General features: G+C 47.9%; 1 protein-coding gene across 7 annotated transcripts in view; it reads left to right on the plus strand.

Annotated features, from left to right (window-relative positions):
• Nucleotides 1-27,252, plus strand: part of WWOX (WW domain containing oxidoreductase) — a 198,273-nt gene that overhangs the window by 94,196 nt on the left and 76,825 nt on the right. For 6 of the 7 annotated variants that reach the window (XM_078784324.1, XM_068129205.2, XM_068129204.2 and 3 more), the window contains one exon: nt 21,603-21,709. In XM_078784324.1, the coding sequence (XP_078640450.1) occupies nt 21,603-21,709 (107 nt within the window). Of the gene's footprint in view, nt 1-7,010; nt 7,096-21,602; nt 21,710-27,252 lie in introns of those variants that run through there. The other variant, XM_078784325.1, reaches the window with a different exon arrangement.

The following is a 27,252-nucleotide window of genomic DNA, read 5'->3' on the forward strand; positions in this document are numbered from 1 at the left end:
TCTATGCTGTCCCTCTTGTAGTTGTAATCTAACCTTCCGCCTTAATATAACCTCCTCCGGAGGTCTTGAGAACTGAACCCCTGGTGTCGTATTGTGTCATTATAACCCAGCCGGGTGTCTTCTTTTTCTTATTGAGCCAGCGTAGCGCGACTTCGTCAACGTCGAGTATAGTCGGGTAATTTGTGCGGACACGACGGCCATTCCGCTCGGCCCACCTTAACATCAAAGTCGTGTCTGTAACAATTGGTGTCGAGGAGTGGAATTCGAACCCGGGACTAAATTTATTAGGCCCAAATTTTGGGAGGGAAAATCGATTCGGAGCGCGTACTGCGCTCGACGAAATTATAACGAAAAAAAAAATTGGATTTGTTTTACGAAACTCGAATTTTGCAAGTCGCGCTATGGCGGATCAAGACAGCTGGGGTCCGGTAAAGGAGAGTGAGGTAGGGTCGATCCAGGACCAAAATGAGGGACAGGAGGAGAGCGAAGCAGTGAGGGCGGCAGGTTCGCAAAATAGCGCCGTCACGCACGAAGAAGCGGGCGCGCAAAATGGCGCCTCGCTGGTCACCGTGCCCGCGACCGAAGTAGCGCCGCTGGGAAGATTGGAACTTTTTTTTATACAAATGACGGCCCTTATGGAAAAGAATAGTGAGCGATTGGAAAACCAAATGGGGGTAATGGGGAACCGGATGGATGCTCAGAGTGAGCAATTGGGGGTAATGAGGGACGAAGCGAGGGCTCAGAGTGAGCAAATGGGGGTAATGAGGGACGAAGCGAGGGGTACCAGTGAGGGGTTAGACAATAATTTTGAGGAGTTAGACAAGAAATTTGGGAAGATAGACAATAATTTTGAGGGGTTAGACAACGGGATAAAAGAAGTGAAAAATGGGTTAATGGGGGTAGAAAATAGAATGGCTGCCCAGGAGAATCAGATAGAGGGAGTGAAAAATGGGTTAGAGGGGTTAGAAAACAGTATGGAAGGCAAATTGAGGGACATGAGGGACCAAGCGGAAAGGGAAGTTAAACAAATGGAGCAGCAGATAGAGGGGGTCAGAATGGGGGTAGAAACCAAACTGGATGCTCACAGGGAGGAAATGGAGCAGATGAGGGTGGCATCTGGGCAGGAGATGCAAGTGATGGGAGAGGAGATCAGAAGAGGAGTGAGTGAGGAGGTCGGAGGAGTGCGCGAGGAGGTGAGGCACTGTGAGGAGCACATGGAAAAGGAGGTGAGAAAGGGGACTGTAAAGTTACAAGGGGGCATAGAGGACCTGACGCAGGAGGTGGAGCAGCTGACGGTGGGACAGACGGAGTTAGTGGAGCAGGTTCAAAGGAACACTGCGGTATTAGGAGGTTTAAAGGCGACACAGAAAGAACTAAAAGATGACTTGGTAGCGACGAAGAGGGAATGTCAGATGGTACGTGAGGGACTGACAACGAGGTTGGACGAAGTGATAGAGGTTATGGAGACGAAGGACCGGCAGGTGAGGACGCACATGGAAACGGTCAAGGTAGCCTTGGAGGACGAGCTTGAGGAGACGTACCGGGGAATAAAAGAGGTGAAGCACAAATTAGAAGAAGTGGAAGAAGGGATGAGTGAAATTAAGAAGCGACGGAGAGGGGATAAGAAGGAGATAAAGGAGGAGATAAAAGAATTGGTCCAAAGTCTGTGTTTGGATCGTGATGATGTGCTCATTAACCGGATGAGGGATTCGCAGGTGATGGAGGAGAAGCGAAGAGGAAGAGGACCCGGTGTAAGTGGTGACCAATATGGTCGTGCGTATGATGCGCCAGGGGATTTAAGGAGCTTGGGGGTCGAGATGGACCCGGGTGTTCGTGAGAGGCCGTTGGTGAAGTGTGCGACCGGTCTGGTGTGCGAAAAAGGAGGTGTGCGAGAAAATCCGACTCTGGGGTGTGTGAGGAAAAAGTGCGTGCCAAGGAGTGAGTGTGCTGGCGAGAGTGAGTCGGTCGTAGCGCGTGTGCGAGGGAGCACGTGGAAGCGCGGTGTGGTGAGTGTTACAGAGGGTGTAACGGGAGAGTGTGCGCGAGAAAGGTGTGTGACGGACAGGTGCATGAGGAAAGAGTGCGCTGTCAGAAGTAAGGAAGAGTGTCCACCTGTGGTGAGTGTTACAGAGGGTGTAACGGGAGAGTGTGCGCGAGAAAGGTGTGTGACGGACAGGTGCATGAGGAAAGAGTGCGCTGTCAGAAGTAAGGAAGAGTGTCCACCTGTGGTGAGTGTTACAGAGGGTGTAACGGGAGAGTGTGCGCGAGAAAGGTGTGTGACGGACAGGTGCATGAGGAAAGAGTGCGCTGTCAGAAGTAAGGAAGAGTGTCCACCTGTGGTGAGTGTTACAGAGGGTGTAACGGGAGAGTGTGCGCGAGAAAGGTGTGTGACGGACAGGTGCATGGGGAAAGAGTGTGCTGTCAAGAGTAAGGGTGAGTGCGTTGTCAAGAATGGAGGTGAGAGTAGTGAGAGTGACAAGGAGAGTGAGTTAGTTGTGACAGGTGAGCGAGGATGTACACCTGGGATGGAAGGATGCACACCTGGAATGGTAGAGCGTGAGTGGGAATGCACGCTGGAGTTGGTGGTGAGGCACGTGGTTGGGTGTGCGAATGAGGGCACACCGGTGATTGTCACAGAGGAGGTGACCGAGGAGGGGGCGCGAAGCGGTGTTTTGGTGAGGTGTGCGACCAACGAATGTGTGCCAAAGTGTTCGGTGGTCAGGTGTGTGACCAAGGCTGTGAGTGGAATGAGAGTACCTGGGTGTGTAAGGAAAGGTACGAGGAGCATGGGCACGGCTGGATGTGTGAGCAAGGAACGGGCTGCGGGGTGTAAGCATGCAGGTGAAGCATCGACGTTACACAGGTTAAAGGTTAGGTCGACGTTTAGCCGAAGCGGGCCCTCGGTGCGTGCTGGGCCTCGCTTTGAACGGCCGCGTCCAGGCTCCACTAGGCGGAGCTGGCAGCCCGATAGAAAGGGTCGTCATGGCGACCACTTTTTGGTGAGACGTGCCGGCAGGTCGAGATCGGGGCATTGGATGGCTCCACGCCGAGGTGGTGCGTGGGATCTCGGCACGGGTAAGCCCCCGTCCCTGCACCGAGTGCCGGACGCATCCAGCCGCTGGCACAAAACAACCAGCATCCATTGCTTGGCTTTACGAAGCCAGGCTTTGGACAGGAATTGGCGCACCGAGAGGCAGTAGTGAGTAGACTGGGTGATGAGGTTAGTGTTTTGGACCCAAAATTAGAGAAAAACAAAATTTGATGATTGGCAAGGGATTGGCAGTAGTGATTGGCAGATGATGGGCAGTGATTGGCAAATTTTTAATTTGTTGAAATTAGATGTGCAAAATTGGTAGTGAGAGACCCCCGATGTGGTGGGATGGCAAATCCACCATCCCTCACAGGTGGGGCAAAGGAGCAATAGCTTATGGGGTGTATGGCAGTGAAAACTAGCCCGGGTGGGTTAGGTTATATTGATAGGGATCTAGCGAGGATGACATTAGGTAACGTTAAGTTTAGTTAATGACTGATACCTGTAGTGGGGACGCAGGTAGATTAGTATGGATGATAATGACGTGGGAGCGCAATAGTTTAAAGGGACGACTGGGAAGCGCAAGTTTCAGAAGGGAGTAGTTAGCTGAGATGATGCCGTGTTTGTGAGAATTGAACAGGTGTGATTGCACAGGTGTGCAACTGGACAGGTGTGTGGAGCAGTGTATGAGTAGTGAGTGTGTGGATCAGCGCGAATGCGCTTGGGGAGAGAAGGGTGCAGGTGGCACCAGGTGTGAGAGCACAGGTGTGCAGGTACAGGTGTGTGGAGAGAGTTGGAGTGAGTGGTACGGAGTGGTGTGCATGGTGCGAAGGTGTGGATGGGGGAAGAGTGGACCCCTTTCACGAGCACCCGGGGCGGGTAGTGTAAGTGTTAGGTAGAGGGTGCAGGTAAATTGTGGATGGATATTGGCATTTGTGGTGCGGTTGCAGAATGGTGTTGTGAATGGGTGCATTAGTGTTGTGGAAATGGCTGGGCGTGTAGCCTGTTGGTGTGTGTAGTTGGTTGGGCACTCCACCACTGTGAGGATGTCGGCCAGGTGAGGCCGCAGGTGGGCTCTGGGAGCCGGTAGAGTTGTGGATGGGGCCCGAGGATCCGGAGGACGGACCCGGGTAGCCCAGTGCCAGAGAGGGCACCGAGTGGGGAGAGTGCCAGAGGGCCTGCCCCAGTTAGTTAGGTTAGGGTAAGGAGCAGGTAAGCTCGGAGGCAACTGCAGTGGTGGAGGTGTGCAGGTGGGTAGACCCACTGGGAGAGGTACACGTCGCAGCCCAGAAATTGTACGAGGGCACCGGGAGATGAATCGGGGGAGTGAGACCCCAAATTGAAGAGCACCACAGTTTGGCCAATGGGAATTGGTTTTTAGAACCCATAGTGTAAGAGGGCCAATGGTTTGGCCGGAGAAAGACCCCGGGTAGTGTAAAGTTGTTAAAGTCATTTAGGAAATAGTTAGGATTGATGAACCTGTCGCACCATACGCAGCCACTTGCCTGTGGTGATGATGATGACTCCACACCTGTGTTTTCTTTGTTTTGTTGCAGGAGATGAATCGCTGTGTGGATTTGTGAGACGCATCACGACGTGGATGAGACATTGGGGTGATTCCATCTCTCCCTCCCTAGGAGGGACTGATGATGAATTGGTAATGGCAAATTTTGATGTTGAGTTGAAAATGGCAAATTTTGAGGAGAGTTGAAAATGGCAAATTTGATTGGTTAGGAGGGAGAGAAGACGAATTTGGTTTATGGGAGGAACGGGGAAGACAGTAGGGATGTTTGTTGATTTGTAAAGTAGATGTTTATGGGTAGTGTTGTGTTGTGTGGATACAGTAAGGGGTAAGGGAGGGGCCATGTAGGTTACCTGGTGGGGGGGGGGGGCGTACGATAGGAACGTACCTGTCTCACCTGGTTCCCATGTGCCCCCAGTGTGCATTACCTTATATTGCGTGCACTTTTGCGCCCTTACCACCTTACTCACTTGTCTGCTTCTTTTGTCTCCCACCTCCGAGGATCTGGCTTTGGGGTAGAGAGAGAGGAGAGAGAGGTGCTGGCTGCGCAGTTGTGGGCCTGCACTTTCGCTGTTTGCTGCCGGGATCGATACACCATATGGACCGCAATGTTTGTGGCCACCCACAGTGGACCGCAGTTCGTTTGCGGCCAAGCACCACCCGGGGATGGACCTATGGGTCAACGTGGCACCTATGCCATACAGGTGAACCACTTTTAGTTAACAGCAAGTGCACCACAAGAAGAGCAAGAGACACCTGCAGGGTTAGGGGTTGTCGAATTTATTTTTATTCCAATGAACAATGGTGACTGCACCGATTGGTGGTGGGGTGGTGCTTTTGATGCTGGGAAAGGGTGCTCTGCACGTTATTAAAGGCCGTCGGCCACAGAGCACTCGTGGGTTGGTGTATCGATGCTGGCAAGCGCGCTCTCTCTATGCATAACATCTGCATGCGTTCCTCCAAAGACAGGTCCTGGATCGTAGTGTAGATATCAGCGTAATCTTGTAAATAATGCTCCCTACCGGCTGTATGTTTAGTTTGAGAATTCTTTCCGGATTCGGTTATCCTGTGGGTGTGTTTCTGTGAGGAGAAGGGTGCAACGTCGCAGGGGGACATATTTACTCATTTGTGAATATCTGTAAAACTGTCGCACTCAGGGTAGAGTTAATAGTAGAGGGAACTACATTGCGTGCCACACTAAAGTAGGTAAAAATTTATCGGGTCGGGACGCCCCGAGGGTAGAGAAGGGTGCAATGTTGCGAATATGGAATTTGGCCTCCATATCCGCTTGTAAATATTCCCCTATTTTCTCCAATACTCCCCAACTTTCCCCAATCCCCCATTCCCTAGTCCCATTGCATGTAAATAACAATCAGTAGAGCCGACCTTCCCCTTATTCCCCCATTAAATGTCGTGCCCAGGTCCACCGCACCACACGTAGCCAACTTTCGGACATCTTCCTAGTTATTCTTAATCTATGTCAGTTAAGGCCTCGTTTCCATTAATTATGACTCTTCGTTGCACCAGAATGTGATTATATGGCATCAGTAGTGAGTTTAGGACCTTTCCCATACCTCCTCCCATCTTCTTCCCCAAACAACAACAATAACAACAACTACAACAACAATTACAACAACAACAGAGGGGATGGCGGCGGAGCGGGGGAGGATGCGTCCTCACACCGGCTCGATTAGCTCCAGACCATGCGCTCCACGGGGTTACCCCGAAGGGGCTGGCTGTCAGCTCCTCGTCGGGGGCGGAGCCAGTAACCCCCCCCGCACGCACCCAATGAGAAGCAACGTGCCGATTCCACGAGGCGGAGCTAACGAGCCGAGGGCGTGTCACTCCCCGCCGGATATACGCGGCCACGCGCCGGATGTGACGAGAGATTCGCCCCCAGCTGGAGAAAGACGGACCTGCGAGCGCTGAAACAGATGCGCCTGAGTTTGGAGAGGCCTGAGAAAGAACGTCACCTCTGAGCGCTGCGACGAGACCTCCCCGCATCTCTGGACCGAACCGTGTACCCTGCTTTGAGCCAAGAGTGCACCTTGAGCCATCGCTATCTGCCTTTCCTAGCCATCAAACCCCGTGTGAGTCAGCGTTGTCCCGTTTATCTGTCGTCTGTCTAGGGTTAATATAAGAGTGTGTCTAAGTGCCTGTCTTTCTATGCTGTCCCTCTTGTAGTTGTAATCTAACCTTCCGCCTTAATATAACCTCCTCCGGAGGTCTTGAGAACTGAACCCCTGGTGTCGTATTGTGTCATTATAACCCAGCCGGGTGTCTTCTTTTTCTTATTGAGCCAGCGTAGCGCGACTTCGTCAACGTCGAGTATAGTCGGGTAATTTGTGCGGACACGACGGCCATTCCGCTCGGCCCACCTTAACATCAAAGTCGTGTCTGTAACAATATATATAATTGTCCGCCTCGGGCCTACGCCACACGGAGAGCTGCCTGCCGTCTTCCACCATCTGCACGGTACGAGTCGGGGACCGGATGAGCTGTGGACCCTTGGACCCTCAACCCGACAATCTACAAACCCCGTGTGAGTGAGTCTGAGTGCGAACGGGCCCGTGTCCAGGGAATAAGTAAGACTGCATAAGGCTGCCCTGTATATCTGCTTCTTCCTCTTCATTGTACATTGCTCTTTATTTTCCTCTTCTTATTTGTACAAAGTGTGTACTTCTCTTCCTTCCCATACCATTGTAAATAAATTACCTGTTCTTCCTGGTTTCCTCTTAATCCGATCGTCCTAGTGATTTCTCAATTGGGTAAGCGTGGCACGATTGACAACCGCTCGAATCGGGTTTAGTACCTGCTAACGGCCCGGATCGCGGATCGCTTCGCTCGGCGTGTCCACGAACGCCGTGGTTCAGGTGGGATTATTTTCCTTGCTTCGCGGCCGGTGTTCGTACTTAGGTAACTAATTCGACTAACAACCCTATTTAACACCGACCGGAAGGAACGTGATAGCCCCGAGATCGCGTCGGCCAGTAAAAGGACAAGGGGATTAACCCCCCTCTTGGTAAAGGGGGAAGGCCGACGTTGGAGATCCGCAACAATGTGTATATATATATATATTGTTACGGACACGGTTTTTGGATGTTATTTTACCGAGCGGTGGTGTATTTAACCGCGTCCGAACAGTTACTCCCCGATTAGAACCCGATTCCAACCGAACGTTGACTAATCGCGCTACAGATATTCAATTGGGAAACCTCTAAAGCGACCGAAAGAGAAGAAGAGAGAAGAAAGACAGAGTTTGGAGGAAGAACAGATTTATTATACACACACAAGCAATATTTTAGAGCGACCAATATTATTTACAGCAATAGATGGAAAAGAGCAGTCACACAGTGCATTGTTAACTTATTCTATTTCATTTACTTAATCCCCAAGACAAACGAGTAGGACAGGACGTTCACACTCACACGGTGGATATTGCAGGCTGGTAATGGCTCGAGGTTGATTGCTTGAGAGGAAGGCAAGGTCGGAGGCAGCAGCTTTCAACCCCTCGCGGTTTTGGCGGGAAAACCTCCGTCGCGTATCCGCGGCCGTCACGCGCTGGCTCGGCACACCTGCTCCTCTTCCTGGGGTGGAGCCGTCTCCCTCCGTTCAGCGCGTCTCTCCAACGACAGGGGATATTGCAGGCAGGTAGGTAGGGCTTGCGGTGGATTGCGCTCCTCTTCCAGGTCATCCCCCAGCGTATCTCTCAAGGCCTCTCCCTCAAGCAGTTCCTTACATTCGCTTTTATCACCTCCGGCGGAATTAAGCCGCCGGCTCCGAGGGCACGCCTACCGGGTCACTCACCGCGGTGTTGATTGGCTGTTAGGGCCGGTTCACTCCTGCCCTCTTCTGACGAGGTGGAGACACGCCTTTCTTCTCCGACCCTGTTTCATGGCCAATGGTGGTTGAAGAGAAAAACCGACCAAAATGCGGAAGGCAAATGGAAGGGAGGTTTTGGGGAAATTGGAAGGGCCTACGCTTATTTTGTTTGATACAATGCAAAGTCAATCTAGTGGAAAACACATACTTAGCCTACATGGAATAAGGAAATACACTATTTAAAAGATATATCGTGACCTGCGTGTATGTTCTATGAAATTAATTAGGAGGACGGCTGCGACCATTATTTACATTACCAGGATGTTACCATACCAAAACCATACTCTTCACATCCGTTACCCTTCCTCCAAAATTGTTACACTCCTCAAAACCCGTTACACTTCTCAAAATCGTTACACTGCACCCTCCTTTCTTCAGGCACGTCCTCGGGCCTACTAGACTTAACTGAGTGTGGCACGTAGGTGTAATTCCCCTCTACAATTAACCTGACCCTGAGTGTGACAATTTAAAAACACAAATAAGTATGTCCCCCTATTGCATTGCACCCTGTCTAACAGACTCAAGCCCACAGCTAACCGAATTACGGGATTATTCTCAAACTATACATTTACGGTGGGGAGCATTATTTACAATGACGTGATTTCTTATTTATAACGCAACCCAGGACCTGTGTTTTTCTCTTTTTTTTTTTTTCTTTTTAGGGAACAAGAAAAAGAAATTCCTGTTGGGAGGGAGGAGACAGCACGCATTGCATCGATGCACCAGTACCAATACCACCAAAGCACCCAAAAGCACCCAAACACCACAAAGCACCCAAAAGCACCATCCGGTGCGGTCACCATGGTTCATAATAAACACAACAAAACAACTGGTGGTGGTCTTCTCTTTCTCTGCTGGGCCGATGTTCTTCCCGACGTCTTCAGGCTTCATGCGGCCTATTTGGACACAATAAAAAGCACAACTTGTGTCCATTTTTATTTAGGGCCTCAGGGGCCAACTAAGGGTGGTCCACCTCTTTGGCATAGGTGCCACCTTACCGAGGTCCGCAAGCAAGATTCCCTGGCCACTATGGCCGGTTTCCAACAGAGGTGCCCTGCCCCAGAACCTGGGGTCCATCAAGTGGTACTTGGCCGCAGAACAGCGGTCCATAAAGTGGTACATCAACGCAATGCATGCTGGTTCTGGGAATCTCGGGCGCACAATGGCCACCTCACGCACGCTCCCATCGGCACCCAATGGCGCACAGGTCATGTGGGAGACAAAAGAAAGACAATTGAGCGAGGGGTAAGGTCACAAGGGTACACGTCAAACAAGGCAATGCAAGGTGAAATGCGTACGGAGGGCGAAGTGAGAAAGCTCGTCCCTACCGTACGTCACCCCCCTGTCACCTACACTACCCTTGCTCTTACCCCATATTTACAAAATCTACCCATTTACAAATTCGTCACTACTGTCACGTCTTCCCCATATTTCCCTTATACCAAATTCGTCACCACAATCCCTCTACTTCAAAATTTGCCATCACCAAATTCATCATCAATCCTCATAAGGAGGCAGAGATGGAACATCAAAGCACAATGTCACACCCACGTCATGATGCGTCTCACAATCCAAACATTTGCATCATAAAAAATAATCAAAACATGGCATGGTGTGGAGTACCTGTCACCTCAGGTGAGTGGATGCAGATGGTGTGAGGAGATCCTTCATCCTAACTATCCTCTAAATGATTTTAACACACTTTACACTACCCGGGGTCTTTCCCTGCCAATCCATTGGCAATCTTACTCTATGTGGTTTTAAAAACCAATTCCCATTGACCAAACTGTGGTGCTTCTCAATTTGGGGTCTCACTCCCCCGATTCATCTCCCGGTGCTCTAGCACAATTTCTGGGCTGCGACGTGTACCTCTCCCAACAGGTCTACCCACCTGCACGCCTCCACCACTGTAGTTGCCACCCGAGCTTACCTAGCTCCTCACCCTAACCTAACTACCTGGGGACAGCCCCTCTCCTGGCTCTGTCACCCCATGGTGCCCTCTGGCACTGGGCTACCCGGGTCCGTCCTCCGGATCCTCGGGCCCCATCCACAACAACTACTACCGGCTCCCAGAGCCCACCTGCGGCCTCACCTGGCCGACATCCTCACAGTGGTGGAGTGCCCAACCCAACTACACACACTAACAGGCTACACGCCCAGCCATTTCCACAACACGAATGCACCCATCCAAACATCATTCTTCCAACCGCACCACAGATGCCAATATCCAACCACAATTTACCTGTACCCTCTACCTAACACTTACACTACCCGCCCCGGGTATCCGTGATGGGGGTCCACTCTTCCCCCATTCACACCTTCGCACCATCCACTCCACTCCACAATTTCCACCATACTCACTCCACGACCATCCATTCCAATACTCCAGATATTCCACACTACCATTTATTCCACACAGCCACATACACCTGTTCTTCATTCACCTGTCGTTGCACACCTGTGCAATCATACCTGGTGCCACCTGCACCCTCCTTTCTTCCTGGACCATTTGGTCAACACAACACGCAATCACCACTACTCCCTCATACACTGCTCCACACACCTGTTCAGTTGCACACCTGTGCAATCACACCTGTTCCATTCTCACCTGTTCAATCCTCACACGCACGGCATCATCTCAGCTAACTTCTCCCCTCTGAAACTTGCGCTTCCCAGTCGTCCCTTTAAACTATTGCGCTCCCACGTCATTATAATCCACACTAATCTACCTGCGTCCCCACTACAGGTATCAGTCACTAACTAATCTTAACGTTACCTAAGGTCAATCTCTAGATCCCTACCATTATCCAAGCCCTCCCTGGCTCGGTTGTCATAGCCACCCCATAAACTATTGCGCATTTGCCCCCACCTGTGAGGGATGGTGGATTTGCCATCCCACCACATCGGGGGTCTCTCACTACCAATTTCGCTCGTCCAAATCCAACAATTCAAAAATTTTCCATTTACTGCCAATTCTATTCACTTTTCTAAATTTCGTTTTAAATCACTATCACTACCACCATCACCCGTCTACTTATTACATCCTCTCGGTGCGCCAATTCACATCACCCGTCTACTTATTACATCCTCTCGGTGCGCCAATTCACATCTACAGCCCGGCTTCGTACAGCCGAGCAATGAACGCGGGTCGTTTTGTGCCAGCGGCTGGATACGTCCCGCATTCGGGGCAGGGACGGAGGCTTACCCGGGCCGAGATCCCATGCACCACTTCGGCGTGGAGCCATCCAATGTCCCGATCTCGACCTGCCGGCACGTCTCAATAGAAAGTGGTCGCCATGACGACCCTTCCTATCGAGCTGCCCGCTCCGCCTTGTGGAGCCCGGACGCGGCCGCTCCACGCGAGGCCCAGCGTGGATCGCGCACGGCGGTCCTTTCGAACCCGCCGTGGCTCGGATCTCCGCTGGTTCTCGCGGCACGCGAAGCCCGGCACGCACCGAGGGCCCGATCCGGCTAAAAGTCGACCTAACCTTTAACCCGGTTATCGTCGACGCCTCACCTGCAGGCTTACATGCATACGCTACCCCTTTCGTGCTCATACATGCAGCCGTTCCCATTCTCCTCGTACCTTTCCTTACACACCCCGGTACACTCACTCCGCCCATCGACTTGGTCACACACCTGACCACCGAACACTTTGGCACACATTCGTTGCTCGCACACCTCACCAATACACCGCTTCGCGCCCCCTCCTCGGTCACCTTCTTTGTGACGATCACAGGTGTGCTCTCACCCGCACACCCAACCACGTGCCTCACTACCAACTCAAATGTGCCTTCCCACACACGCTCTACCATTCCAGGTGTGCATCCTTCCATCCCAGGTGTACATCCTCGCTCACCTGTCACAACCAACTCACGCTCCGTTTCACTCTCACTACTCTCACCTCCACTCTCGGTCGCGCACTCACCCTTACTCTTGACAGCATGCGCTTTCCCCATGCACCCGTCCGTTACACACCTTTCTCGCGCATCCTCCCGTGCACACTTCTTCGTTACTTCCTCCGTAACACTCACCACAGGCATGCATTCTCCCTTACTCTTGACAGCATGCGCTTTCCCCATGCACCCGTCCGTTACACACCTTTCTCGCGCATCCTCCCGCGCACACTTTTTCGTTACTTCCTCCGTAACACTCACCACACCGCGCTTCCCTGTGCTCCCTCGCACACGCGCTTCGACCAACTCACTCTTGACGGTACACTCACTCCTCGGCGTGCACTTTTTCCTCACACACCCCATGGTCGGACATTCTCGCACACCTCTTTTTTCGCACACCTGTCCTGTCACACACCTCACCAACGGCCTTTCACGAACACCCGGATCCAAACCAATCCCCAAGCCGACTGAATCTCCCCTCACATCATGTACATTGCCACTCACCTTGGCACCTCGTCCCCGCACCTCCTTTGCCACCTGCAAACTCTTTATTTGGTCAGTGAGCATCACATCATGATTTGGACACAGACCTTGTACACATTCCATCACTTCCTCCTGGATTTCTCTTTTAGTTTCTGTTCGTCCCTTCTTAATTTCACTCACCTCTTCTCCCACTTCCTCTAATTTTTGTTTAACCTCTTTTATTTCTCGGTGCGTCTCCTCAAGTTCGTCCTCTAAGGCTACCGTGACCGTTTCTACGTGCGTCCTTACCTCCCGGTCCTTCGTCTCCATTGCTTCTGTCACCTCTTCCACCCTCATTGTCAGTTCCTCCCGTACCATCTGACATTGCCTCTGCGTCGCTATTAATTCGTTTTTAATTTCTTTTTGTGTCGCCTTTAACCCTCCTAGTACCGCAGTGTTCTTTTGAACCTGCTCCACTAACTTAGTTTGTCCCTCTGTCAGCTGTTCTACTCCTTTCGTCAGATCTTCTATTCCCCCCTGTAACTTTGCCGTATTATTTCTCACCTCTTTCTCTATACGCTTTTCGCCTCGCTTTACCTCCTCGCGCAGCCCCGAAACCTCCTCACTTACCCCTCTTCTGATCTCCTCTCCCATCACTTGCATCTCCTGCCCAGATGCCACCCTCATCTGCTCCATTTCCTCCCTGTGAGCATCCAGTTTGGTTTCTACCCCCATTCTGACCCCCTCTATCTGCTGCCCCATTTGGTTAACTTCCCTTTCCGCTTGGTCCCTCATGTCCCTCAATTTGCCTTCCATACTGTTTTCTAACCCCTCTAACCCACTTTTCACTCCCTCTATCTGATTCTCCTGGGCAGCCATTCTATTTTCTACCCCCTCTAACCCCTTTTGCATCCCTTCCATTTGATTTTCTTGAGCGGCCATTCTGTTTTCTACCCCCATTAACCCATTTCTCACCCCCTCTAACTGATTCTCCTGGGCAGCCATTCTGTTTTCCACCCCCGTTAACCCATTCTTTACCTCTTTTATCCCGTTGTCTAACCCCTCAAAATTTTTGTCGAACTTCCCAAATTTCTTGTCTAACTCCTCACCGGTACCCCTCGCTTCGTCCCTCATTACCCCCATTTGGTTTCCCATTACCCCCATTTGGCCCTCTAATCGCTCACTATTAGCCCTCGCTTCGTCCCTCATTTTGTCCATAAGGGCCCCGATTTGTAGCAACAAAAGGTTTGAATCCACCAGGGGCGCTACCACGGTCGCGGGCGTGGCAAAATTTGGTGCCGCTACACCCACGTGCGCGAGGACGCCATTTTGCGCGTCTGACACCCCCTCAACCACCTCCTCATTGCTCTCCTCCTCCCTTTCTTCCACATACATTTCCCCTGGTTCCTGGGTTACCCATAACCCGTCTATCTCCCCCACCGACATCCGATCGCCTTGATTGTCCATGGCGCGATCTCAAAATTCGGGTTTTATAAAACAACACAATTTCGTCCGCTTTATAATTTTGAGCGCGTGCAGCGCGCTCCGGGTCGATCTCACTCCCCGACACCAATTGTTACTCTAATAGTACAATTGGTGTTCCAAAATTTGGGCCTAACAAATTTAGTCCCAGGTTCGAATCCAACTCCTCGACACCAATTGTTACGGACACGGTTTTTGGATGTTATTTTACCGAGCGGTGGTGTATTTAACCGCGTCCGAACAGTTACTCCCCGATTAGAACCCGATTCCAACCGAACGTTGACTAATCGCGCTACAGATATTCAATTGGGAAACCTCTAAAGCGACCGAAAGAGAAGAAGAGAGAAGAAAGACAGAGTTTGGAGGAAGAACAGATTTATTATACACACACAAGCAATATTTTAGAGCGACCAATATTATTTACAGCAATAGATGGAAAAGAGCAGTCACACAGTGCATTGTTAACTTATTCTATTTCATTTACTTAATCCCCAAGACAAACGAGTAGGACAGGACGTTCACACTCACACGGTGGATATTGCAGGCTGGTAATGGCTCGAGGTTGATTGCTTGAGAGGAAGGCAAGGTCGGAGGCAGCAGCTTTCAACCCCTCGCGGTTTTGGCGGGAAAACCTCCGTCGCGTATCCGCGGCCGTCACGCGCTGGCTCGGCACACCTGCTCCTCTTCCTGGGGTGGAGCCGTCTCCCTCCGTTCAGCGCGTCTCTCCAACGACAGGGGATATTGCAGGCAGGTAGGTAGGGCTTGCGGTGGATTGCGCTCCTCTTCCAGGTCATCCCCCAGCGTATCTCTCAAGGCCTCTCCCTCAAGCAGTTCCTTACATTCGCTTTTATCACCTCCGGCGGAATTAAGCCGCCGGCTCCGAGGGCACGCCTACCGGGCCACTCACCGTGGTGTTGATTGGCTGTTAGGGCCGGTTCACTCCTGCCCTCTTCTGACGAGGTGGAGACACGCCTTTCTTCTCCGACCCTGTTTCATGGCCAATGGTGGTTGAAGAGAAAAACCGACCAAAATGCGGAAGGCAAATGGAAGGGAGGTTTTGGGGAAATTGGAAGGGCCTACGCTTATTTTGTTTGATACAATGCAAAGTCAATCTAGTGGAAAACACATACTTAGCCTACATGGAATAAGGAAATACACTATTTAAAAGATATATCGTGACCTGCGTGTATGTTCTATGAAATTAATTAGGAGGACGGCTGCGACCATTATTTACATTACCAGGATGTTACCATACCAAAACCATACTCTTCACATCCGTTACCCTTCCTCCAAAATTGTTACACTCCTCAAAACCCGTTACACTTCTCAAAATCGTTACAATATATATATATATATATATATATATATATATATATATATATATATATATATATATATATATATATATATATATATATATATATATTGTCACGCAACTCCGATTAACATCAGTCGCGGATAGCCTAAACGGTCTTATTCGGAGGCAACTACCCAAACACGGATTCGGCTATGGCCACACAGGAGGAAGAAGGGCAATGGAGGCTGCGGCGAAAGCACTTAACTGCAGCATGCCGGCGTAGCTCCGGTCCTGTGAGAGGAAATTAACTGAAGCGGCACAGGTTTGAATGGGGATGCAAAATAATACAACGATTTATTCAAATAAAGCAAGGACAGGAAAAGCACGCGCCGGTCATGGAATAATCTTAAATCGGGATCCCGCACACCAGATATCAGAGACGAGACGAGGGATATGAATTAATAAAAAGAACACGTTATGTTAAATCGTGAAATGTGGTGTGAGCTTATCTGTCCGTCGTCCTGTATTGTTTGCCGTCCACCACGGCTCCGTTCGGCCCCGATGTACCCACGAGGCCTCGCTCCAAACTCCGATCCTCTCGCCGCCCACGAGGTCCGTGCACCAAGCTCCAAAGCACCCAACGCAGGCCAGCGGCTCCACACGAGGTCGATCCCCACACGAAGCACGAAAAGACAGGAACGGAGAGAATGCAGGTGTGACTGCACGTCTCGTCCTTCCAACTCGCTTCTCAAAATCCAACTCGTGTACTCAGGCCGTGAACTGCCAACCAACTGCTGCTGCGCGACTCGCTCTCGTGCACTCGGGATCCAACTCACAACTTGTCGCTCTCAATGGCGTTCGGCGCTCATTACTCAACTCTGTCAGGATCGCACCGGGACTGTACTGCTCGACAACTCCACTCAACTCCTGTGCACACAAACTCCTCAACTCTCCACCTCTCAACCACGAATCCAACTCGTGCGCACCTCGTCTCTCAACTCTCCTCGTGCTGAACTCGACTCAGGAATAGAACTCTCTGGTCTGGCGTCCGGTCCGGCCCCTGCTAATATCTCCGGCTGATGACGTCAGCTTTGGCGCACTGTCCTGCCAATCAGAGCCTCCACCGACTCGCCAGCTCACCCCGGTGCACGCCCACTGCGTCACTCTCACTCCCGCTCCTGCTCCTTGTGTTATAGCACGTGCTATGCGAGGCGGATAGGCCTCTCGGAGGTGTAAATGGTGGCAGCCATTTGTGGCGGTGTTCTGGCCTGCTTTCTTCCTCGGTCATGTCAGGGGGGAAAGGGCATCATTAATGTTGTACTAAGGGATCCCAACCAGCTGTCTATGTGGTCTGCAGTGCCATAAGGGACAAAGGTTTGATTACCAGGTGAGACATACAAGGGCTCTACTCATTAACCCCTACACTACCTAACACACGAATCTCCTGGTAGATTCACAATCATACATATTAACCCGACAAATGCCTACACATGACTTATTACAGGAAATGTTCCTTACCGTGACACACGAAGCATGGTACCTACTCAGATCTACTCAGATCTACTCTGCTCTACATATATCACGACCCAAATTCGTAACAATATATATACAGTATATATATATATATATATATATATATATATATATATTATTTATGTATATATATATATATATATATATATATATATAGATATATATATATATATATATATATATATATATATATATATATATATATATATATATCGTTGCGGATCTGTCGCCGGCCTTCTCCCCTCATCAAGGAGGGATTAATCCCCTTGTCTTTACTGACCTGGCACGACCCGAGACCTATTACGTCCCTTCTGGACAGCGCCAAATAGGGTTTCGGGACCAAATTCGCTCGTACCTAAGTACTAGCGCTGCCCTGGAAGCGAGGAAATAAGCCTCGCACGAACCACGTGTGATGGTAATACGCCGAGCGGTTTGCGTACACGTGATCCGCGCAGTTATAATTAATGGACCCCGATTCAAGCGGTTTTACTCGTGCCACGAGGCAATGGAGAAATCACAAAGACGATCGAAAAAGGAAGAAAGAAAGAAAGAAAGAACAGATCGATTTAATTATTATGGCACGTATATACAGTACAGGATGAAGAGACACAGAGCAGCTTAGACAGTCTTATTCTTAATACCCAAGGACAACGGGCCCGTCTCACTCACACTCACACGGGTATTGCAGATGGGCAGGATGATGTTCAGGCCAAACGTGCCAGCTTGGTCGTCCAGGAACGGCCCCGTCCGGTTCTCCTCGGTCCCCGGCACGTCCCGCGGAGATGGAGGTAGGCGAAGGCAGGAACTCGTATCGTGTCGCTCAGACAAACGGGTAATCTCGGGGTGAATGGTAGAGGGCGGACTTAGTGCGGCTGGCGGTTATTCAGCCGCGTTCACTCGCTTGGCCGAAAATGCGCTGTTCGCTACAAACGCGCCTGGCTGCGCCCACGTATATTCACGACCAACTCCTCTGCTTCTATTCCCTGGCACGCGCGTTCCCATGCGAGGGTCAAGTTCAACAACGGTATACTGCGAGTTCTCTCCTCAAGTCCTTAACGAGGGTTGTCTCATGCACTCGTTCACAACCCAAGCGCCTCTGCGAGTCCTTCTGCAAGTCCTTTGCGCTACTGGTGCAAGTCCTCTGCAACTGCCGTGTGCACGCGAGTCCTGATGAGGGCTTTTGCGCATCGGGTTATATAGCCCCGCCCCGCGAGCCTTCTGGAACTCACCAGATTCTTCTCACCACGCCCTCTGACGCAACGCCGACGCCACCACCCTCGAGCTCTCATTTGCGGCTTTTGCTTACCGTCTCCACTGCTGCTGCGCCGACCTCAACCCTCCTCCAACTTCCGAGGCCCACCTCGTGTTAACTCGCGCCCAACACAACCAGGGCTTTTTAGCCGCAATGGATCGAGCCTATTGACGTGGAATGGTTTGTAGAAGTAGGGCCTATCCTCCTGTCTTTGCACAACGCAGGATTAACACTGGAAGGGGCCTACTCTCACATATACTGAGACATAACTATACTACAAATGAGGCTACATGTTGCACGTGTGACTATCTATGGGGGGGCAAACCTTTAACCTTTATTAAGCTCACTTTACACATCTCAAAACCGTAGCTATATATATATATAATTATATATATATATATATATATATATATATATATATATATATATATATATATATATATATATATATTTGTTACGGTCCGCGGTTAAGGATGTTATATTTGCCGAGCGGAGGCTCCGCGACCGAACAGTTGTTCCCCGACTAAACCCGATTCACCCAAACGTTGGCCGTATCGCGCCACCACTATTCAATGGGGAAAAGACTAAGACGACGAATGCAAAGAGGAAGAAGAAGATGTACAGAAGAGTAACGGGGTTTATTATTATTTACACACATAAGCAAAAAGAGCAGTCACGGGTATTTACAGCGGACATGAAAACGCAGGTGACACAGTGAAAATTACTAGCTTATACAGACTTAGTTACTACCCAGGACAGCACGAACAAAACAAACTCACGTAGGCAAAATGGGGAACTTGCAGGCAGGAATGGCTGGAAAGGATGAGCAGGTGGGATCACCGGGCACAGCAAGCAGGTCCACTCCGGGCGGGAAGCGGGGAGCCGGCCGCTCCTTGTAATCCGCTTTACAGCGCACACAGTCAGGGCTTCACGCGGCTGGTTGAAACGGGGCTGCACTCCTCTGTTGTATCTCTCGTGTAGCTTGTTTCGTAAAAGCTCCTCGGCTTTCTCTTGGACCCTTTCTTTTGTCGTGTCCCTCTCCACGCAGCTCAGCTCATATTTTACTTCCTCTCACTTCCCTTCCAGCGCGGGTCTCTCAGCTCAGCCTTTTTGCAACCCTCTTCGTATTCCCTTCCTCTCACTTCTCTCCAGCTCATCTGCGATCTTCGCACCCTTCTCGCATACCGTTAGCGCGGGTCTGACACTCCCTCTTCGGTTTCGGTACCGCCCTCTCCCCCGTGCTCTGTTTCGTGACCTTGTATGGTAATCCCACGGGCTTGTCTCCTTATTTGGGCATCGCGCCGACGGCACGCCCCTCGTGGCGAGCCACGGGCTTGTTTCCTTATTTGGGCATGGGGCTGCACAGCCCCGCCCTTCTTGGCGCGCCCTGGGCTTGCCTCTCCCTGGCGACCCTGCCCCTCCTGTTCAAACAGAGCACGGAGCACATTTTCACTATAGCAGCGAATTGAGAGGGCATGCACCCCATGTTTGTGAACTGCTTTACCCACAGATGGAGAGTTTGGCTGGGAAATGGAATTATTGAAGGGGAGCTATTCTCTATGGATTCGGTGCAATGGAGTGTCATTCTAATGGAAGACAAGGCCTTACTCTAAAACACATAATAAGATATAAGCTATCGAACAGGGGTATTCTATGATTGGCTGACGTGTTTGCTTTATGGACTAATTATGGGACGCCCTTTGACCTTTACACACTGGAGCAAGGAGGCTCAGAATAAAGCAATAATAATAATACACACAATAAAAAAAACACAATCCTCATATCCTCAACAATATATATATATATATATATATATATATATATATATATATATATATATATATATATATATATATATATATATATATATGTATCTCTCTCTCCACGTGACTTTTCATTTTTATGTGACCTTTAATTGAGGTCAAATGTACCCATGGATTGACTTCTCACATGAGCAGAGGCATATCCATTGATCTGTTTTGGTCATAACATCCTGAGCAATTTGCAGTTTGTTTGAATTTCTTTCTTCGCTTTTATATTTATTTTGTTTCATTGTGTCTTTCTTCTTCAGTGAGGCTTTCACTTTCTTAGCTTTCTTAAATTGTAGCTTTCTTATCAGTGAGGTAAAACTCATAGAGAAGGGTGTCTCCAAGCTCAATGCCTGTGCAGTCTTAAGCCATTCATCAAAGCAGCGAAGCTGCATCTTTGGCGTGACAATGAAACCTTGAAAATCTGGACCCTTGACCAATGAAGGGCCATCCAACCTGTTGGTCACATCCAAATTCGTCCTATATAACCCTCTGCTACCACGAGCTGAATGGGTTTTCCTTAACTGCCTTCAGTCACGAAATATATGGATCGAAGTCGACCAGAATGGATAACTACAGACCATTTGGTAGAGGAATGCAGAATATACAGCTGCCCAGGTGGATGGACCAGCTGTAGAGACTTGCATCTGAAGCATTCAATCGGTTAAGAACTACAGACTTTGCAGCTTAATCTTAAGAACATCGATGCTTCCATATGCAAAAACAAGACAATGGATGTTGTAACATTGGAAAAATTAATAAGTAAGATGTGTGGATCAATTTTGTTTTGCATCATATATCTATTGAAAGTTGTAAAACGCAACATTTATATTTGTAAATTAGCATTTTAATAATCGGTTTAGACTCAAAACCGATTATTTAAAAAAAAAAGACCCACCTTGTGGGGGAAAAAAAGAAATGAGACCCAGAGAGAAACTAGGAAATTTTTTCACCTTTAATCAAGATTCACGACCCTAATTTGTTAGGCTGTGAATCTTGATTTAAGATGAAAATATAATTACCACATTTCTTCGTCATTCTCTGGGTGGCATTGTATTTTTTTCACAAGGTGGGTCAGTTTTTTTCTGTTTTTTGTTTTTTCACCTTCACCAAGTCATGAGTCTGACTTTTGTATTATCAAATAATGTGATGTTTTTGGCATATCTCATGATCACAACTGCAATTTTCAAAAAATTGGATACAGTCCACAGTGCAAAACTTTTTCATATTTTTTTGTTGCACTGATGAGCTCATTAAGGCCCACAATTCTTAAATCTTACTTTATTAACTACTTTTGTTATCCTGCATGATTATAAAGCTTACCTCCACTTTGAGTAAAGGTTCAAAGTTTTGGCATGGACACGTCTCTATTGCTTCCTTACTTTGTACTCCTCTTTTGTGATGCCTCACTGTTCGCACTCCTCCTCCCTGCTCTAGGCTTCGAGACGGCACGATCGCTGGCTCTTCATGGAGCCCATGTCATCCTCGCCAGCCGGCACCAAGGGCGCACCAAAGAGGCAGTTAATCGCATCCGTAATGAGTGGGTACGTGTGCCGTTATTCGCTCGCTACCGAGCCGCTGGTCACTGTGCATCTGTGCATGCGTAATTTAATTTATTTTCTTGCCATCGCCGCAACATTCACATTTCAGGGCCTTTAAGCACAGACCGTGTTCTTGTGAAATGCCAAACCAGGTGATGGCAAAGAATAAGGAAATTGTTCATTGTTCACTGACACCTTATCTCTCATTGCTTCGTTCAGGCAATGACACCCACTGCTTCAGTGGTCATCAGATGATGGTGATGGTGGTCTATACTCTCAAATTACTTAGTGTCCAGAACCAAGAGCAGTTGTAAGAACAAAAGGGCATAACAGCACAAAGAGAACACAGCACGGGGACACCTGGGGTCGACGCCTGCACCCGCATATCCGTAACAAAGCTAATTAGACCACGGTGCCTTGCGGTAAGGAGTTTCGGCTTTTTACAAATTAATCTCCGAGGGTAAACAAACAAGCAGTGATGCGGCTGCGATTGAAAATGCTCGGACGGCGGGTTTAATTAGGAAACTGCAGGGCCAGCAACTTAACGCTTCATTAATTACCAGTGGCTGAGCTCGACAACTCTTCCACCCCAGCGAGCTGCTTTTTCCCTTGTTATTATCAAGTTCAGGAATCTGTTTGCCACGATCTAGTTCTATTTATAGAGGGAAAGAGATGGGTTGCATTGAAGAGTGGTGGGTGTTGTGTTTATCTGACGATGGCCGCCGCTAGCCTTTGTTTATTTTGTATAAAAGTCAGTTTCCTTGGATTTCCCTTTATCTGCTTGGCCATGGCCATGCTCAAGGATACCACACACAACGTGACGAATTTGATAATCTGTTATTTCTCTATTCGTGTTACATCTCGCCTGCCTAATCCCCAAACCCAATAGCTCGTGATGACGAGGTTTGCTTCCCAAGCACCTCCCATCCCCTATCCACCCTTACCTTTTTAAATGGTATTTTAACAAAACTAGTAGATGAGGTTGCATTTGTCGTTACTCGAAGGGCTCCTTCTCTACCGACTCGTTTCATTTTTTTTTTTCCCCCACCAAGATGAGCAGTTAATAATTGAAACAATGTCGGTAGGAAATCTTTTCGACAGATTAATTGATGTTTCTTTTGCTCTTGCTCAGTCTCTGCATCCATCGATATTTCCTGGTTCAAAGCTCTGAGCTCGGATCTACCTGACAATTGTGTATGTAGGGGTTAGCTTTGCTTCATTTAGAATTTCGACAGATCCTGGTTACTCTCCCAGTAGGCCCTGGTGGTTTGCTCTGTTTATTGCAGAATTTCAGGGTATTCTCATCTTTCCTGCAAGTGCTCTTGCAGCCATCAGTCATTAATGCTGCCGACCACTAATTTCTGCGCAATCGAAGGCTAGTATATTATTGCCACATTGACATGCATATGTATTAGCTGCCCTGATGATTGTGGCACAAAAATATTTGAACAACTTTGAAAGTTTTGTTCTAGTTCAACACACGAATGACGTGTTGCTCATTTGTAATTTCTTGAAACTGTGTTCTGTGAGGGTTTATCTTAAGACTGGACGGTCTGTAATAGTAAACACAAATGCCGGAGTTTTTTTAACCCTTCCCACCTCGTGTCATGTATTCTCTCATTTATTTTGAACAGGTATTAACGGTACAAAAAATTCTAAAGAAAAAATTCCACTTTGTCATTATGGTGTATCATGTGTCGATCAGTGACAAAAAAATCTCAATTCAATCCATTTTAAATTCAGTCTCTAACACAACAAAATGTGAAAAAAGTCAAGGGGTGTGAAATACTTCCTGAAGGCACTTTAGCTGCATGAGATTATATATATGCCTTAGTCATAGTGGCCGAATGACTATCTCCATCTTTAAAAAGGGAAGAGTCGCACTGTGTGTAATGTCCCATGCTTAGTCCGATCTGTATCACAGATGCAAAAATAGGACCACTGGTCCTGAAGCTCACCTGGATGAGGAGCAACAGTCAATGACATCATAAAATATCGAAATTTTGTTCATGTTCAGAATCTGGTCACGTGATTGGTTGAATGGAAGCCCTCTCATTGCTGATTACAGTGATGCATGTTTACTGATCATGTTTTTACAGGATACAGGTCATGTTTTTGGCTGTGGGCATGGCTGTGCTGCTGATGCAACACCCCCTGCAGGTTAAGGCAGGAATTTTTTTTCGCGTTTTCGGCCTGATTTCAACCCATTAATTAACACAGATTTTGAAGCGGTCAATGCACCTTCGTTGGGCATCAGATGTGGTGTTCGTGGCCAAGTTTCATCAACATTATGTGTTTGGTTTAAGCGATAATGACGTGTTTACAGACTCATTCACTGACTTATCTACGGACACTGCTCGATCACATAAGCTCACAGAACTAAGCTAAAAATGGCGGAATTAATTTTACCCCTCCCCTTAGTTATATGATCAACTTTGTTTCCCTCATCTTTCCCCACTCCAAACACATTCCCCTACCCTTATTTCTCTACCCCCACTACCTGCCCCCAATCCGACTCCATGGGAGCCAGTCCAAAGGGGAGAGCAGTACTCCATCAGGCTGTGGATAAAAGTTATGGGGCAAGGAAAGACTTTGTACGACAGAGGATGCCCAGGCTGGCTTTGGATGCCAATTTTGAAATATGGTTTGCCCAAGAAAGATCGTGGCTGTAAGTGAGTACGAGGAATTTGAATGACTGAACTTCCTCAATCAAGAGGATTGTTAAGAAAGTCGATATGAGAGTTTGCTCGACAGTCCTTTCGGAGAGACATAGTGAGAGTGTGAGATTTATCAGCATTGAAAGACATATTCCAAGTGTTTGACCAGCTTTTGATTTTTGTCAAGGTCTGAAGAGAGGGAAGAGGCTGCAAGCCTGTCTGCCTGAAGGATGAGGGATGTCACGGCAGATGGTGGGGTCATCGGCAAATATATCAACAAGAGGATTTTCCAGAAAATCAGAGGGATCATTTAGGAATATCGGGAATAGGACTGGGCCCAGAACACTGCCTTATTTCTCTTATTTCTCTTAGGGCGCTCCAGCCTTGACAGGGAGAGGAGATGAAAGGATTCTGTTGAGAGTCACATGTTGCATATGAGAGTAGAGGAGGTCAGTAAGTGTTGAGTCATGTGTTGAGTTGGCCTTTAATGCCAGAGAAAGAGATGCCATAGCACACCCGATCTCAAAGGGTTCAGAGAGACCGGTTCAAGGGAATTGTAAAATAATTACAGATTGCTGAAGCTTGTGGTGTGGTGGAGTTTATATCTCGTAGCTCCTGTGAGAAGCGATGTTTCAGATGTGCAAAGTATTGTGACTGTTTCACGGATGAAGCATCCTGTCATCTGCTGGGGTGAGCATTATTTACCAAACATTCAAGTGAATAAACAATGCCCATCCAATTGAAATAGACCATGAGCCTTTCTTCCCTCGTTAATGCTCCCCAAGCCCACATCATTCCAACTTTGTTGTTTTTCTTTCTGAGAGTTTGCATCCATCTTGTTCACTGACTGTGTGTGTCTTCCCGTAGTCCTCATTCCTCCCCACATACCTTAACTTCGAAGTCTCTCTCTCTCTCTCTCTCTCTCTCTCTCTCTCTCTCTCTCTCTGTCTCTCTGTCTGTCTGTCTGTCTGTCTCTGTCTGTCTGTCTCTCTCTCTCTCCCTCTCTCCCTCTCTCCCTCTCTCCCTCTCTCCCTCTCTCCCCTCTCCCTCTCTCTCTCTCTCCCTCTCTCCCCATTAACCTTTGCGTGCTTCCCCCTCTCTCCCTCTCTCCCTCTCTCCCTCTCTCCCTCTCTCTCCTCTCTCCCTCTCTCCCCATTAACCTTTGCGTGCTTCCCCCTCTCTCCCTCTCTCCCTCTCTCCCTCTCTCCCTCTCTCCCCATTAACCTTTGCGTGCTTCCCCCTCTCCTGTTGTTAGTTTTGTTGCGTCTTGATACACTCTGTTCTAGCTCCTCCACGAGCCGTGAATCTGGAGATAAATTGAATAGAAATACAGGAGATTCACTGTACCTTTCGATTAATTATTGGGCCATCTTTCTTGTTGGGTAATAATGTTTGGGGTGCAAAAATGGTAGGGGCAGGGTTGAGGAGTCGATCTGCTGTGTACAGGGGTGTTGGGGTTTGATTGCTCAATTTTTATTAACGTTTTATTATTCTTATGTATTAATCTGCATTTGTACAATGAACTCCAGCTTCACATTACAATTCCTTTTAAATTAACCGTGCCACAGCAATGCCGATGTTTTATTTAATTTCCCCGCCTCCATATCCCATTTGCCACCACACATCTCCTCGCTAGTTTAGGCATTTAGGTGTGAATTAACAATTGTTGTCTGTGTGAGAGTCACCCTGCCTCGGGATGGAGTTTAGGGTTTAAGCTTGCATTACAGATGTCTATACTCCTATATAAAACGTGAGAGGGGTGTGGATACTTTCTGAAGGCACCGTATATGCATATGTATATGTATATGTGTATGTGTATATATATATATTATATTATATTATATATATGTATATATATATATATATATATATATGTATATATATATATATGTATATATATATTATGTATATATATATATATATGTATATATATATATATATGTATATATATATATATTATGTTATATATATATATATATGTATATATATATATATGTATATATATATATATATGTATATATATATATACCATGTATATATATATATATGTATATATATATATATATATATATATATATGTATATATATATATATATATATATGTATATATATATATATGTATATATATATATATATGTATATATATATATATATGTATATATATATATATATGTATATATATATATATGTATATATATATATATGTATATATATATATATGTATATATATATATATGTATATATATAATATGTATATATATATATATATGTATATATATATATATATGTATATATATATATATATATGTATATATATATATATGTATATATATTGTTACTGATCGCGGTTTAAGGATGTGTTTGCCGAGCGAAGGCTCCGCGACCCGAACAGTTGTTCCCCGACTCACCCGATTCACCCAGAACTTTGGCCGTATCGCACCGCAGCTGCCCAATCAGGGAAAAGACAAAGACGACGGATGTGAAGAAAAGGAATAAGAAGCCGAGAAAAGGGTTGAAAATACTACCAAATTTATTTACTATTTACACACATAAGCAAAAAGAAAGCAGTCACGTTTATTTACAACACATAAGACGCAGGTGACACAGTGCAAATACTAGCTTATACAGACTTAATTAAATACCCAGGGACAAGACACACAGAACAAACTCACGTACACAAGAAGGGTGGAAAGGCAGGAGGTGGATGGCTGGAGGGAGAGGAAGGTCCAAGGGGGTCCTGCAGCACGATCGGCGCGTTTAGCAGCCGCCGTTCCTTCGCGGCCCTGCTCAAAACCGCCGTCCAGGCCCCAAGCGGCTGTTGGGTGTTGTTGCTGCTGTGGCCGCCGCTTGCTTTGCCAGGACTCGTCTGACTCGTCTGGTCCAAACCCT

Source organism: Myxine glutinosa, chromosome 9 (genome assembly GCF_964187855.1).
Source record: "Myxine glutinosa chromosome 9, kmMyxGlut1.1, whole genome shotgun sequence".
In the NCBI taxonomy this organism is placed as follows: Eukaryota; Metazoa; Chordata; class Myxini; order Myxiniformes; family Myxinidae; genus Myxine; species Myxine glutinosa.